This window comes from Eptesicus fuscus, chromosome 11, assembly GCF_027574615.1.
Source record: "Eptesicus fuscus isolate TK198812 chromosome 11, DD_ASM_mEF_20220401, whole genome shotgun sequence".
NCBI lineage: Eukaryota > Metazoa > Chordata > Mammalia > Chiroptera > Vespertilionidae > Eptesicus > Eptesicus fuscus.
In genome coordinates this window covers 57,483,239-57,497,500 of record NC_072483.1, presented here as the reverse complement: position 1 = coordinate 57,497,500, position 14,262 = coordinate 57,483,239, and the positions used below count along the sequence as shown (strand labels likewise).

The following is a 14,262-nucleotide window of genomic DNA, read 5'->3' as shown; positions in this document are numbered from 1 at the left end:
AGGGACCGAGCCTGCAACCCGGGCATGTGCCGTGGTCACTGCACCTGTGACCTCTCGGATGTGCAGTGGCCTTGATCTGCATTTCCTTAATGACTCACGGCGGCAACATCCTTTCATGGGCTCATTGGCCGCGTGAATACCTCCTTTTTGAAATGCCTTTACAGTAGTTTTGGGACATGTTCCTTGTATGCTTAAAAAGTGCGTGTCCTGCAATTCGGGGGGAAATGTTCCGTCAGTGATGGTGCTGTTTGTCTACTAAATCCTCTAATTTTGTCGACTTTGCCCTCCTTCCCTCTGCGCACAAGAATAATGCCATTAATGGATTTTCTGAAATGCACTTCTGACCCTACTGCCCCTGAATGTCCCCTTTTCTCCAGGCTGCGTGGCCGAGCCCATCCTCAGGACTGTCTCTCTCTCTCTCTCTCTCTCTCTCTCAGTTTCCTCCTCCCTAAGAGAAAACTACGTGTTCTGTAGAACACAGCTGGATTTCAGGGGCAGCCTCCACAATCCAGCCTGTGGCAAGTTACAAAGGGCCCAAGCGGGGAGGGAGTTCCCAGCTGAGCCCCCTCGGGGGCCTTGGGATGGAGTCCCACTCTCCTCACGCCCCAGGCCCGCCTGCCCACCTCCCATCATCTCCTTCTTCCCCTCCCTCCTCACCGGGTGCCTCCCAGCCTCCGAGCCTGGCTCAGCTTTGCCCGAGGACAAGATCAATGACGCAGAGTGAAGACCAGGCTGGTCCGTTGTCTGCGTTCCTGGGATTTTGGCTCCTGCCATTATTGGGGTGTGATGGGTCACCGGGGCGGTAACAGATGGCAAGGAGGGTGTGGCCGCTCCTGAGGGTTCCGCACAGCCTCCCGGGGACGTGACTGTGCCCTTCCAGCCAACAGGGGCTAGTCTGACGCCTCTGTTTATTGGTGTTGACAGCACAGATGGTCTAAGTATATCCTCACATAGAATTACCTCCCGCAGCCTGGGCCTTTACCAGTCTTAGTGAGTGACTCCTGTTCCCAGACTGTGTGGGGATCGCCAGGTTCCCCAGGATGTTTGTCAATGGAATCTCCTGAGTCACGAATGTGACAGATGGCCCGGGTGATGACTGAGGAGCATGCGTGTAGGTCTGCCTCGTAACTTTCTCCACTTGTCCTTTCTTTTTTTAATTCTCACCCGAGGATATTTTTTCCATTGATCTTTAGAGAGAGAGTGAAAGGGAGGGAAGAGAGGGAGAGAGAGAAACATCGACTAGTTGGCTCCCACATGTGCCCTGTCCAGGATAGGGGATCAAACCTGCGACCGAGGTAGGCGCCCTTGACCGGGAATTGAACCTGCCACCTGTCGGTCTGCGGGCCGGTGCTCTAACCACTGAGCCACCGGCCAGGGCCACTTGTTCTTTCTGGACTTCCCGCTGCGAGGTCAGCTCTGGAAATGTCCTCCGAGGAATCTGTTGGGCACAGAAGGTCCCTGGCGGCTGCTCTCAGAGCCTTTTCTCTGAGTAACTCCCTGGAGAGTCCACAGGGCAGGCAAAGCCCTTTGTCAACTTGATGGAAGGTCAACACAAAACAGAACCCAAACCAACAAGCAGCTAAACCTGGAGAGACGACGTGAGGCCAGAGGGAGCCACAAGCTAGACTCCAGCCCCAAACCAGCAGTTTCCCCGTCTTTAGAGCTTCCCCAGTGACCACAGCTGGGTCTGTGTCAGCGAGAACAAGGGCTGTGGAGTTTGGGTGAACACGTGAGGGTGGTCACTGCTGGAGCCTGGGTCTCCCCTACCCCCCAACCCCTCCACCCCCCACCCCTCACCCCCGGAGATGTGGGGGCCAGGTCCTGTGGCCGCCTGGCCTCTGTTGGACGCTCTGCCTCCTGCCCGTCCAGGGCAGTCACCACCACAGGTGGGGCTCCAGCCGGGACGAAATCCTGACCTAACGCCTCATGGCCTCAGGGAACGCGTGCTCTGCAAACCTGAGCTTTTCCAACTGTGCACACGGGGTATTCTGGAAAAGCACAGAGCTTCCTGTGACCTCACATCGGGCATGCCCGCGGGGCTGGGATTTATGGACATGTTTTGACCGAAGGGGAAATAAAATTTGCAGCTACGAGTCAGAAAGCCTTGTGGGGCAGCTGAGGTTCTTTCTATGGCTGTTGCAAGTTGAAAACATGTTGGTCAGCTTTTAAGATGTGTGCATTTTAAAGACAGGGAGGCGGTTTTCACAAACACTGTTCCTGTAGGTTTTATTGGGCACCTACTATGTGCTGGAAAAGCAAAACCAATGGCGTTCCACGGCAGCCGGAGCGGAGCAGCGGGAGAGCACGCAGGAAGCTTGGTTGTGGGCGCAGTGGCTCTGTGGGTGCTGCCCACACACGGCCCCGCACGGGGTGTCCCTTCCCGGGGGAACTCACGTGGCTGGCGGTGTGTCTCCGCTCCACGCAGGCCTCAGGCTGCCGTCTTGTCTCCGGAGGACCGCGGGGCGGCCTCCAGGGGAGCCTGCAGCGCCCTGTGCCTCAGCTCCAGCTTCCGAGCCCATTCTCCACGGAGCCTGGGACGCGGAATTTCACTGAGTCACCTTCCCAGGAGCCCGACAGCCAGGCTCCTCTGTGGGCACAGCCCCTGCGTGAGCACAGCTGCCCCTCCCTGGGCTGTGTCCCACCCAGCCGGCCGCTGTGACCTGGGGAGGTCGCAGAGAGCCCTGCAACCTCGGGTGGCCACTTCAGGGTCAGGGCCACGCCTGTCACGGAGGGTCTGTCTCAGACCCTAGACCCAGAGCAAAAGCACTTTGCCCCAGGAAGTAGCTTCTGGAAACTTCCGAGTCCCAGAGAGACTGAGCCACATCCTGAATGCTCTGCTTGGTGAGGCCCGGTTCATGGCGGATGAGGATGGGCCTCCCCCCGCCCCCTCCCCACTCAGCACCCTCACACTGCACCCACCTCTCTGCCCAGCCCGACCACCTCGGGAGGCAGCACAGTGTGGTCACCATAGCACAAAGCACAGGGTGACCCGGCTGCCGGGACGTCCGGGTCCAGGGACCAGGCTCCCCCAGCCCTGGATGTCGGCCCACAGACAATGACCACCTGGTGCCTTCGGCCTGAGGGAGTGTGTGGTTTGGCTTTAGTGGTGGAGAGATGGGTGCTTGGCTCCGGCCGACCTCTGGGGTGAAGGCATGCACCCAGACACTTGTCCCGGCACCCAAGGGCCTGAGCGAGGAAGGCACCTCCGAGCAGCAGGTGGTTAGACCAGGACAGCAGTGCCCACGTGTGACGGGCCCGCAAGTGACGGCCCCACACATGACTGTCACGCTCCTGCCCCTGCACCAGGCCCTGGCTGCTGACTGGCCCCTGGGAGCCGCTGGGTGCCTGTGAGGACGTCTCAGGGGCTGCTGTGGTCCAGGGGACAGGCGTGTCCTGGCTGCGGTCTGTGGTCCTGATAACTAGCCACATCTTCCCGAAGAGGCACAGACGTCCCGCCCACAGTCCCATCCCCGTTAGCCCAGGACCTTGGTGACAGACCAGCTGGTGCGATGCGCCCTCGCTGTTGGACCCCGAGCCCACTCCTGGCCGGCAGCCCTGGGCAGAAGACCCAAAGGCTCCCGGGCCTGATGGCAGAAGAGGCGGGGACCAGGCCCTGAGACCCAGGAGGAGCCGCAGCTGGGAGGAGCGTCAGGGGGAGGACCCCTGAGAGCTGGAGTGGGGGCCACGCCATGTGGAGGGGAGGGCACCACAGCCCCCTTCCTATGCCTAACCAGGGCAGATGTCCCGAGTGGCAGAGCCCACCCCACAGCCAGGGGACCACAGGCCGGGGAGGGTGGGCCAGTGCAGCAACCAGACCTCTGGCAGCGGGAAGGTCAGCCCAGCTCTGTCCCAGCACCACCAGGATCCTCCTTCCCAGCCTGCTCCCAGGGCAGCCGCTGCTGGTGCTATTTGAGGAAGAGGCTGTGGCCACTTCGGTATCCTGGCCATTGGAGGCCGGTCTAGGTGTGAATTATGTGCTAATCTGCCCTCTTAGCTGTCCCTGAGATCAGATACCCTGGCTCTGCTTGTAAGGCCCCTCAGCAACAAGGTCGCGGGACCTGGCTGCAGAAAGAAAGGGATTGCTTTGGACCTGCAGTCCTGCAAATGTGTGGGAAGGAGCAGAATGAACCCACTCAGTGGGAACAATTGTAAGAATATCAGATAAAGCAGGACACGCCTCCATAACAAGTTCCACTCATGCTCAGGAGTATGAGAGTATAAGGGATGGGGTGTGGAGTGTGGGATGGAGGGATGGGGGGCATGGAGTGTGGGGGATGGAGGGATGGAGGATGGAGTTTGGGGGATGGAGGGATCGGGGGATGGAGTGTGGAGGATGGAGGGATGGGGGATGGAGTTTGGGGGATGGAGGGATGGGGTGATGGAATGTGGGATGGAGGGATGGGGTGACAGAGTGTGGGGTATGGAGGGATGGGGGATGGAGTATGGGATGAAGGGATGGGGGGATGGAGTGTGGGATGGAGGGATGGGGTGATGGAGTGTGGGATGGAGGGATGGGGTGATGGAGTGTGGGATGGAGGGATGGTGTGATGGAGTGTGGGATGGAGGGATGGGGGTATGAAGTGTGGGGTATGAAGGGATGGGGGGATGGAGTGTGGGATGGAGGGATGGGGTGATGGAGTGTGGGATGGAGGGATGGGGGGATGGAGTGTGGGATGGAGGGATGGGGGGATGGAGTGTGGGGTATGGAGGGATGGGGGGATGGAGTGTGGAGGATGGAGGGATGGGGGGATGGAGTGTGCGATGGAGGGATAGGGGGATGGATTGTGGGATGGAGGGATGGGGTGATGGAATGTGGGATGGAAGGATGGGATGATGGAATGTGGGATGGAGGAATGGGGTGATGGAATGTGGGATGGATGATGGAGTGTGGGGAATGGAGGGATGGAGGATGGCACCCTGGGGTGTTTCTCCCACTTCCTCAGTATTGTGATTAGAAGCTGAGGTAATGTATGACATGAGATCTGGGAGTGCAATGTTGTTACTGGGGGAGGGGGATGGGCGGGCGGGAGGCTGAGTGCCTGAGCTCTGAGCCTGAGCCCACGGGGTCTGCTCTGCTGTAGACCACCCAGCGCCGCCCCCCACCTACCTGTCCAGGGCGCTCCTACGGATCCGCTCGTCCTCTCTCTGCAGCTGCCGTGCGTGACGCTGGATTTTCTTCTCCCAGAACACCTTCAGCTCCTCTGCGTCGGAGACCACCCGTCTTGGGTGCTTCGAAGTGTAGCTTTTACTCATTTTCTGGAAGAGGGGAAATTTACAAGACTCGGCAGTTTTGTGCTGTGTTCTGAGAGCACAGGGGAGCCAGGAGAGCCAGCAGGCGAACAATAAGGATGCAGCTCAGCCCCAAACGTCGGCCTGCGCCTGGCATGCTAGCCCCCAGTTGTATGTTTGATAGAATATGGAAAAGCGAGGCTGACTGACGATCACCTCCCACCTGTTCCTTTGCACTGAAATGACTTGAGAGAGGGCATCAGTGGTCTCAGAACACAAACCCAGGACCTACTAGACCATCTGTACTGAAGGACCTGCTCTGACAGCTGCTCTGCAGAGAACGTGTCCCTGTTAATGCAGCAGCGGGAGCCCGTGGGCAGGCTGGGTCCCCATCACCTGGCCCGTGTGTGCACCTGCCTGGCCTGGCCCCGGGCCTCTGTGGACACCCACCCTGTGCTCTTGGAAGAGGTGATGGCGGGGGGGGGGGGGGGGAGGGGGGACCCAGGGCCACCGTCCGTCCAGAGCGTGAGGCCCTGGGTTCTCCGAGTGAAGGAGGTGCCTGCTGTCTGCAGCTGCCTGAGCCCTGCCCTGGGCGTGAACTCCGACCTTCAGGGCTCAGGGGGCAGACAGGGCTGCCTTCACCGCCTGTCTGCTGTGCAGTGGGAAGCACGGGTGGCAGTTTCCCAGTGGGGGGCGGTCGCCCCGTTTGGGGAGGCACGGGGAAGTTGGGCACCGGCTCAGGCCGTGCTGAGCGGGCCGGGAGCATCTTGGAAATGCGCTGTGTGATGCCAAGCCGGGGGCGGCGTTGCGGTGGCCGTGATCGTCAGCTCTGGACGCAGGTGCGATGGCCAGGTGTGGGCCCCTCCTCTCCTCCCAGGCCCTCCCAGACCTGCCCTTTCCCAGGGGGCGCCGAACACACACATCTGTGCTGAGCGAATTAAAGGAAGGAAACCGGGCTGAGATGGTGCTGACTGTGGGCTTTGCTCCACGGCTGGGAGAGGGGTGGGGGGGAGGGGACTCTCAGACCCACTCAAGGGTCTGGGCAGGAACCCCCCCCCCCCACCTCCCCGAGAAATGGGTTCATTGAAACCGAGTGGAAACGGAGCCGAGACCAGCTGCTCCTGGCTCAGCCCCTGTCAGCCCCAGAGCTCCTCGGGCGGGAACCCACAGGCAAGGGGACCCGGAGAGCCAGGAGGGCACAGCGAGGAGACACCGGAAGGCAGGTGAGCCGTGGACAGGTGAGCACCAGCGGCTTCTCCGCCAGAGCATTCGCATCACAACCCTGAGTGGGGAAAGTTATAAACAAAGTGGAATTCCCCTCCGACAGAGCTTACGTTTCAGTCGCTTCTCACCCAAACCGGGAGACCTCCTGGGTGGCGGGCGCCCTCGGGTGCCGTCTCCGTCCCGGCGTGCCCAGGTGACTCCGGTCACTTCCTCTTATATGAGTTTGGTGGCCGGTCTTGGCGTCAGTTCGGTGCCGGAAAGACGACCTGCCTTCAGTCTGGCCGCGGCCCCTGGAGACCATCTGGCTCCCGCGGCATCACTGGTGGGCACGCGGCCCTCAGCGCCTCGTCCAGGAGCCAGCGGGCAGCGCGGTGCCTCTCTCTGCGAGACTGCCGACAGGGACAGAGCGCCTTCTCTCTCTCTTTTAAAATCTGTTTTTATTGATGCTTTAGAAAGAGAGGGATAGAAAGAGAGAAACATCAGTGATGAGAGAAACATCATCGGTCGGCTGCCTCCTTCTGGGGATCGAGCCCACAGCCTGGGCATGTGTCCGATGGGAATCAAACCTCGAACTCTTGGTTCCTGGGTCGACGCTCAACCACTGAGCCACACCGGCCAGGCAAGAACGCCTTCTCTCCATGGCTAATCCCAAGAAGCCTCACAGACTGAGGTGTTTAAAAAAGCAGCGTGTGTCCAACCCCTGATGTTAGCATGCAGGCGGAGGGTGTCTGAAGGGATGGTCTGCGAGGAACACATTGGTTATGCTTCTGGGAAGGCAGCACACCTGCAAGTGGCTGTTTTCTCATTTTTTAAGCCTCTCGTGGAAGTGTTATACTGAGCGTGTGTTTCTTGTAGAACCTGAAAACCAGAGCTAAAGAGGGAATTGGGGAGAACACCTTTGGCCCCTCAGTCGACGCTTTAACTGCATGTCCCCTGAGCTTCCCAATTCCCGCGTACGAATCAGGAGCACCCACTGGCACCAAAGAAACCTAGTCTGTCACATTCCGAATAGACTTCTGCCCCGACCCCCCAAATCGAACAAGGCAGCCAAGGCCGAGTGTCTACAGAGCTGAAAACTGGACCCCCACCTCCTCTGCCCGGGCTCCCAGGGTCGCAGCTGGGATGCTGACCGGCTCCTGTCCTCTGCCTGCCCGGTGCCCACCTCCTGCCACCACCCCTCCCCACGGCACATCTCGGGCCCCCTCCCTCGGCGTCTTCCTGGTCCCCTCGGACGTGGTCCCGGTGCTCAGTGCAGACAGTGCCCTGACAGTCGCTGCAGCGAATCCTGGGACAGGGTGCGCACCCGCCAATGCCGCCATCGGGGTGGGGCAGTGTGGTCTGGACCAGGGGCGGAGGCCACCGGGGCTTGTTCAGGGGATGGAGACGCACAGACGTGGGCAGATCCCCACCGGTCCTGCAAACATGACGCAGAGCCCAGCACAGCTTCTCCCGCACCTGCAGGCGCACACCCCGCGGCTGAGGAGGGCCTTGGCGCCGGTCCCCGCAGGCTGGCCCACAGCCCAGGGCGCTGCCTTCCCTGGGGACATGGGACCCCGCACCCCGGCATCTGGGAGGGGCAGGCAATCCCGTGCTAATGTATTTGTGAACTAGGTGATACTGTGACTAGTTAGCATGCTACGAGAATGACACGTTTTGTTTAGAAGAGTCCCTAACACGTTCCCGCACCTCGAGGCTGGAGAATGCTCGGCGGGGAGCAGCCTTGGGGAGCGTGTGGCCCTGTGGGTGGCGGGCAGCGTTCTGAGCAAGGACAGCGCTGGGATCCACCTCCGCCAGCAGGTGCTGGTCGGAGACCAGGAAGCTGCTCTGCGCTCAGGTCCCCTCAAGAGCAGCTGGTTCCCCTTTAAACCAGAGAACCAGCACCCCCACACCCCCTCGGCCTTAGCCATCCCCCACAGGGGACCCAGGATGCTAACTGGCCTTCAGGTGGGGGGAGGCCGGAGTGGCCCAGGCTCCCCCTCCTCCCCATGCTGTGCTCAGGGGCTCCCAGGCGGGGCCCTGGGTTCCGTGGCCCTGTCTCCTGGGGACCTGGGTTCCGTGTGCCAGAGGCTGCGGCTTCTCAGCTCCATCATGACGTCTCCCGTGCACATTGCCCCTGCACAGAGCGCTGGCCTCGCCTCGTCACCATCAGAGCCTCCCTGGGTGAAGCACTCTGGTTCTTGTTGACACAATGCAGAGAAACCAGCAAAAATGAAGAGTCTCAAAAAAAGCGCCTTGGACAGTGGGGGGTGGGGGGCTTGTCATGAACAGACGGTCTGTCCTGGAGGTGCTGCTATAGCAGGAAGTCTGTGGTTTCCTCCAGGGACCCAGGCCCTGCTCAGGTCTTCCCGACACTCTCGGCGAGGTCCTGCTTGGCCATCCCTTGTCCTTCTCTCAGACCCCACCCCAACCCTCCCCCGCCCCAGAATTTGTCCCACTGCAATGCTGCTCCAGGGGCCGGGGGTCACTGCCGTGGGCCTTGGGCTGCGACCCTCCGTGGCCGTGTAGTGATCTCAGTGGCAGGAGCCAGCGTGTGACTGGGCTTCTGCTATCCCCTCCTTCAGTCCCTCCCCATCCCTCCCGTCTGGTCCCGGTGTGACTGGCTGACTGTCCCGTGGGGAGGAGGCTCTCACCTGTTCACAGGAACTGGGGTGGGGCTGTGTCCAGATACGGGGTGTCCGGCTGGGCAGGTGCAGGTCTCTCAGCTCCAATCTGCCATGGGAACCTGTGACGTGAGTGTGATGACAGTGCCCATGTGTCCTCTCAGATCCTGTGGAAGAGCAGGGTCCCCTTAGGGCAAGAGTGTGTGGCCCCCAAGGCGGTGACCGCCTCCCTGTGTATCTTTGCTCCTTTGTACGTTTGTTGTTGTTTTTATAAATATTTTTTTACTGATTTCAGAGAGGAAGGGAGAGGAGAGAGAGAGAGAGAGAGAAACATCAATGATGAGAATCATCGATCGGCTGCCTCCTGCACACCCCACACTGGGATTGAGCTGGCAACCTGGGCATGTGCTCTCACCAGGAATCAAACCGTGACCTCCTGGTTCATAGGTCACTACTCAACCACTGGGCCATGCCAGCGGGGCCCTTGGTGCGTTTGAGAGAGCTTAGGGGTGACCTCCTGGAGTTTGGCTGGGCTGCCGTGTGCCCTGGGAGCCCCGGGAGCACCCTGTCCCCTCTTCCCTCCACCCATCCCTCCGACCGGCCACCCCACCGTGCGGGGTTACGGTGTGGTCCCACCATCTCCTCTGGCCGTCTCTGGGAAAGGATGGCGACCTGCAGCGTCTTAGAGTGGAACCCCATGCCCCTCAGGGCACTGCTCCAGAGCTTTAGCCCCTGAGGACCCTCTGGGAGGGGGAGCGAAGGGGCTGAGGGCACAGCCCACGGGGCCGGCAGAGGCCGTGGAGGTGGCTTTCCCCAGCTGGTGAGCAGGCCAGCTGCACAGACACGTGGGAACGTCTGCATCCACGTCCCCTGCCCCGCGGCCACCACGGGAGCCTGGCAGGACGTTTGTTTGTGTGCTGTGTGCTCGGTGTGCCCTTCCTGACCTGGGCCTGCACTGGCCACCGTCACCCACAAGCTCACCCTGAGCCCAGCCCTGGTTTACAGGCGAGACTCCGGGTCCTTCCCCTGGTGACAGGTGAGGCGTCTGGATGAGAAGCAGGTATGGACTATACAGCACGTGGCTATTGGCACATTTGCATCGAGAATTCTGTGACCGGCTCTCTAAAACCTTGGACGGCAGTCACCTCCGGGGAGTGGAGGCCAGGAATCTGGGCGGGTGGGGGGCAGGAGACTTTTCATTGTACACGCATTGGCACAAACTTGTTTAAACAGGTATATGCATTATTTTCTTGTGGTAAGAATAATTTAAGAAGCGGGGAATCCCTAAACAAAATGATGCCTTTGGGAATGGAACTATACTATACGAATTTTAGAATGTGCTGAAAAGCATAAGGAGAGTTTATCCACAGCTCACCTCGAACTTTGGCCACCAAATGTGTGCGTTCCTCATTTCTCTCTGGATCTCTCTTCTTCCATTCGCCACCCCTCCCCCCAAGGAGAACAGACACGTCGTTTTCATCTTATTTCCCAGAAACTCAGCCCTGCTACTCTCAACTCTTCCTACACACTCAGACCTGCACAGTATTTGACGTGTGCACGCTTTAGTATTCACCTAACATGACTGGGTATTTAGACTGAGTCCAATTTCTCGCCCCTATTTATAACTCTGCAATGAATTTGTACTTAGTCCTCTTCTTGTATTCCAGGCTATTGACTTATCTGGTATCGAGTCCTACAGGTGGAATTCAGCTCAGCGGGTGGAGATATTTTTAAGGCTCTGTACACAGTGCCAGTTGCTCTATTAGTCCCTGTGGGGATGCCAGCCGGGAAGGAGGGGCCTGCGGCATCATCCACAGAGGGGGTGGCTGTGCTTTAACCCGAGAGGAATAAATTGGGATAAATTGTTGAGACATTGACTATTATTATCTTCTGTCCACCTGAAGATTTTTAAAAAATAGAGTAACATAAAAATATGGTTTGCTTGATTTAAAGGGACAGGGTGACGGGGAGGCAGCGGGTCCCTGGCTTGAGGTCCTGGACCTGGCATGTGTGTCTGGCTGAAAGGACCTCTCTGCTCGATGCAGGACTATTTGTTAAAGCACAGTGTCCTGTTCTGTGTGCCACCACCCTTGCGACTGAAGAACGCCTCGTCAACGGGCCCCCGGGGGCTTCGCCGACCCCGGATCTCTGAGGAGCTCTGTCCCTCATCTGTCTGACCCCAGATCACAGGCGGGGCTCCCGTGCTGAGGACCCCAGGCGAGTGCTGTAGGCTGGACGGGCTTCTTAGCCCAGGCAGGGTCATTGGCTCAAAAAGCCACCCTCCCTCCCCGAGGTGCCGCGTTCCTGTCGGCAACAGAGCACCGGCATCGTCTCCCTTCGCTCATTTCATCTTAATGTTTTCATAGCTGCTGTAACCTGCTTGTCACCAAGGTCTTTTTAAATATATGCATTTTAATTGATTTCAGAGAGGAAGGGAAAGGGAGAGATAGAAACATCAATGATGAAAATCATTGATCAGCTGCCTCCTGCACGCCCCACACTGGGGATCGAGCCCACAACCCGGGCATGTGCCCGGACCGGGAATCGAAGCCATGACCTCCTGGTTCATAGGTTGATGCTCAGCCACTGAGTCACACCGGGTGGGCGCCAAGGCCTTTACAGCTTGACATCTGACTGTTCAAACAGCTGCCACCTGTTGTTCATCTCTTTTATCGCTGGCTTGGACCTCTGCATACTGACTTGTAAATACCCACCTAAGGTCTCGGTCAAGTCAATGACTGCAGCTTCCGTCCAAAGGAGCAGAACAGTTTACATTTAATGGCAGAAATGAATGTTTGGGTTGAAGTTATTTTAAAAAAAATTTTTTTTTTTTATTAATTTTTTACAGAGAGGAAAGGAGAGGGAGAGTTAGAAACATTGATGTGAGAGAAACATTAATCAGCTGCCTCCTGCACAAACCCTACTGGGGATGTGCCCGCAACCAGGGTACATGCCCTTGACCTGAGTCAAACCTGGGGCCCTTGAGTCCGCAGGCCGACGCTCTATCCACTGAGCCAAACCGGTTAGGGTGGGTTGAAGTTCTTTCAAAGAGGAAGAGAGAGATTCAGAAAGCCGGGCACGCCAAGGGAACATTCTGGAGAGAACACAACTCATCAAAACGTCCCCACAGCGAGTGTTGAAAACACAGACATCTGTGTTAAAAAATATACTTAATCTTCCTTTTAGTGTTTATTCTGACAAATGTTATATGCAAGCAGAGAGGGTAAGACACAAACACTAATAAACTGCTGTTTATGTTTTTAAATTCCTTTCATTCTCAAAGCACCCAGTGAACTGAAGTGTAACAGATGCCTGGTTGAGCCGATTGTTTTGGGGGTTTTTTGTCATGGAAACTCTAATTTTTTGGACACTGAAAGCTGTTTTGGGTAGGTGAGATTCCGGGAGCCTGGCTCCACAAACAGGGATGGACAGCTCTCTGTGAAAGCCTCCCCGGAATTCTGTGGAGTCTCCTGGCCCAGCTTCTCAGCAACGAGCCCCGTTTTCTCCTCTTCAGCTGAGTCCGACGTGCACAATGTCTCGGTCTCCAAATGTGAAGCTGAATACGCGATTCTGGGAGGAGCCCGTCAGTCTGTCTGTCGGCCAGAGGAGGCTGCGCGTGGGGCCCGGGCACCCACAGGCCTCTCCTGACGGATCAGAACAACAACAAACCAAGCCAAAGCCCAGAGGCCCAGGGCCGTCTCCTCCAGGGCTCCCTGGTCTGGAATGGGAGGACCCCCCTGGGTCTCAGCTCCGGGTTCAGACTGTAAAGTCGGGGTGTGGAAGGCACAGCAGGACCCACCACCAGTGTGTTCTAGTTCAGGAGGTGCCTGAAATAGTCTGTATAGCCAAACAGATTTTCCTAAAGTCCCTAAATTTCAGTTTGTAAGAGTGTGACATGTATTTGAGACATGTATTATTTAATTCCTACTACTTAAGCCATTAAAAAATTCTTGTGAGCATTTTGGTATTTTATAATCCGTGTTCCATTATATTGTGATACTTTTTAAACTCGCTATTTGAAGTGATTTTATTATTTTTTATTTGAAAGGAGGACTGAGTGTTTATTTCCATGCCAACCCAGCACAGACCTGGTAGACAGTGGTACCAGAGGGCAAGGAGGGAAGGCAGTGGCAGGTGAAGCCAGACCCTGTGCCAGGCGGGCAGCCAGGCCAGGCCCGCAGGAGGCTCAGTACAGGAGCAGAAAAGAGGTGGGCCAGGTCGGCAAAAGCTGGAGGCACCAGGGGAGCCCTGGGCAGGAGGAAGAGAGAGGCAGAGAGGACAGCTGGCCGGCCAGCGCCGGGCTACGACTGCACGTTGAGCACGTGGGCAGAGCGCCGGTGGTGCCAGTCCTGGAGGCGGGTGCGTGGGCTCTGCAGCTCCAGGACATGCTTTTCCCTTGACTTCTTCAGGTGCTTCTCATCCGGGTCTTGCATGAACTCGGTGCCCGTGAAGTGGGCAAGGATGCAGAAGGAACGGGATTGGCACGTTCCGGGCCGTGGCCACCAGTCTTCCGTGTTTTTTATCAGCCGCTGCTTGCTGTTGTCTGGGACCAGCGGTCCGAGCGGCTGTCCATTCTGCTGTGGGGTGCTGTCAGCCAGCAGGGGTGCCCCGAAGGGCCGCGCTGCCTTGTTGAGGGAAGTGCTGGGTGCAAAGGTGTACCCGGGGGGTCCGAGGCAGGGGCCAGGCCTTCCGACGTTTGCTCTGAGCCGTTGGGCCCTGCTGAGACCCAGGCTGAGGCGCTCCCCACAGGCTCGGATCTTGTTTTGGGCTTCAGTGTGCGTAAGGCGTCCAGCATTCTCACCATCAATGCTCAGCACCCAGTCGCCAACAGCTACCCCAGCCTGCGCAGCTTTGCCTCAGGCGTGAGCTGCGAGATGGAGAGGGGCACATTGAAGTCCTTGCCCCCTTGCAGCCGAAAGCCCCAAGGGGCTGGTCCCTCCAGCACCACCTTGAAGGAATCCATGGTGTCTGCCCCTGTTCCGCCCTGCCGGGGCACTGCTCGAGGGCAGGCCCCAAGCAGCCGCCTTGGGGATCAGCCACCGTGTTCTGCTGAAGTGATTTTAGATTTACATCAGATAAGCCAAAGAGAAGAGAGGTTCTCACAGCTTTTCACCAGGAACCTCAGTGCCAACGTCTCACGTCACCAGCACCCCCAGTTCTGACATCTCGTGTCACCAGCGTATCAAAGCTGAAGAGTTAACACTGCTTA

General features: G+C 58.1%; 1 protein-coding gene and 1 pseudogene across 1 annotated transcript; both read right to left on the bottom strand.

Moving 5' to 3' along the window:
* Positions 1–2,428: 2,428 nt before the first annotated feature.
* Positions 2,429–5,253, bottom strand: FAM240C (family with sequence similarity 240 member C). Its single transcript, XM_054722838.1, has 2 exons — positions 5,108–5,253; positions 2,429–2,531 (listed from the first exon to the last, which is right to left on the bottom strand). Exons 1-2 carry the CDS (start codon positions 5,251–5,253, stop codon positions 2,429–2,431), a joined length of 249 nt encoding a protein of 82 aa, XP_054578813.1.
* Positions 5,254–13,354: 8,101 nt separating this feature from the next.
* On the bottom strand, positions 13,355–14,032 carry LOC103283263 (PDZ and LIM domain protein 7-like; annotated as a pseudogene).
* Between the last annotated feature and the right edge of the window lie 230 nt (positions 14,033–14,262).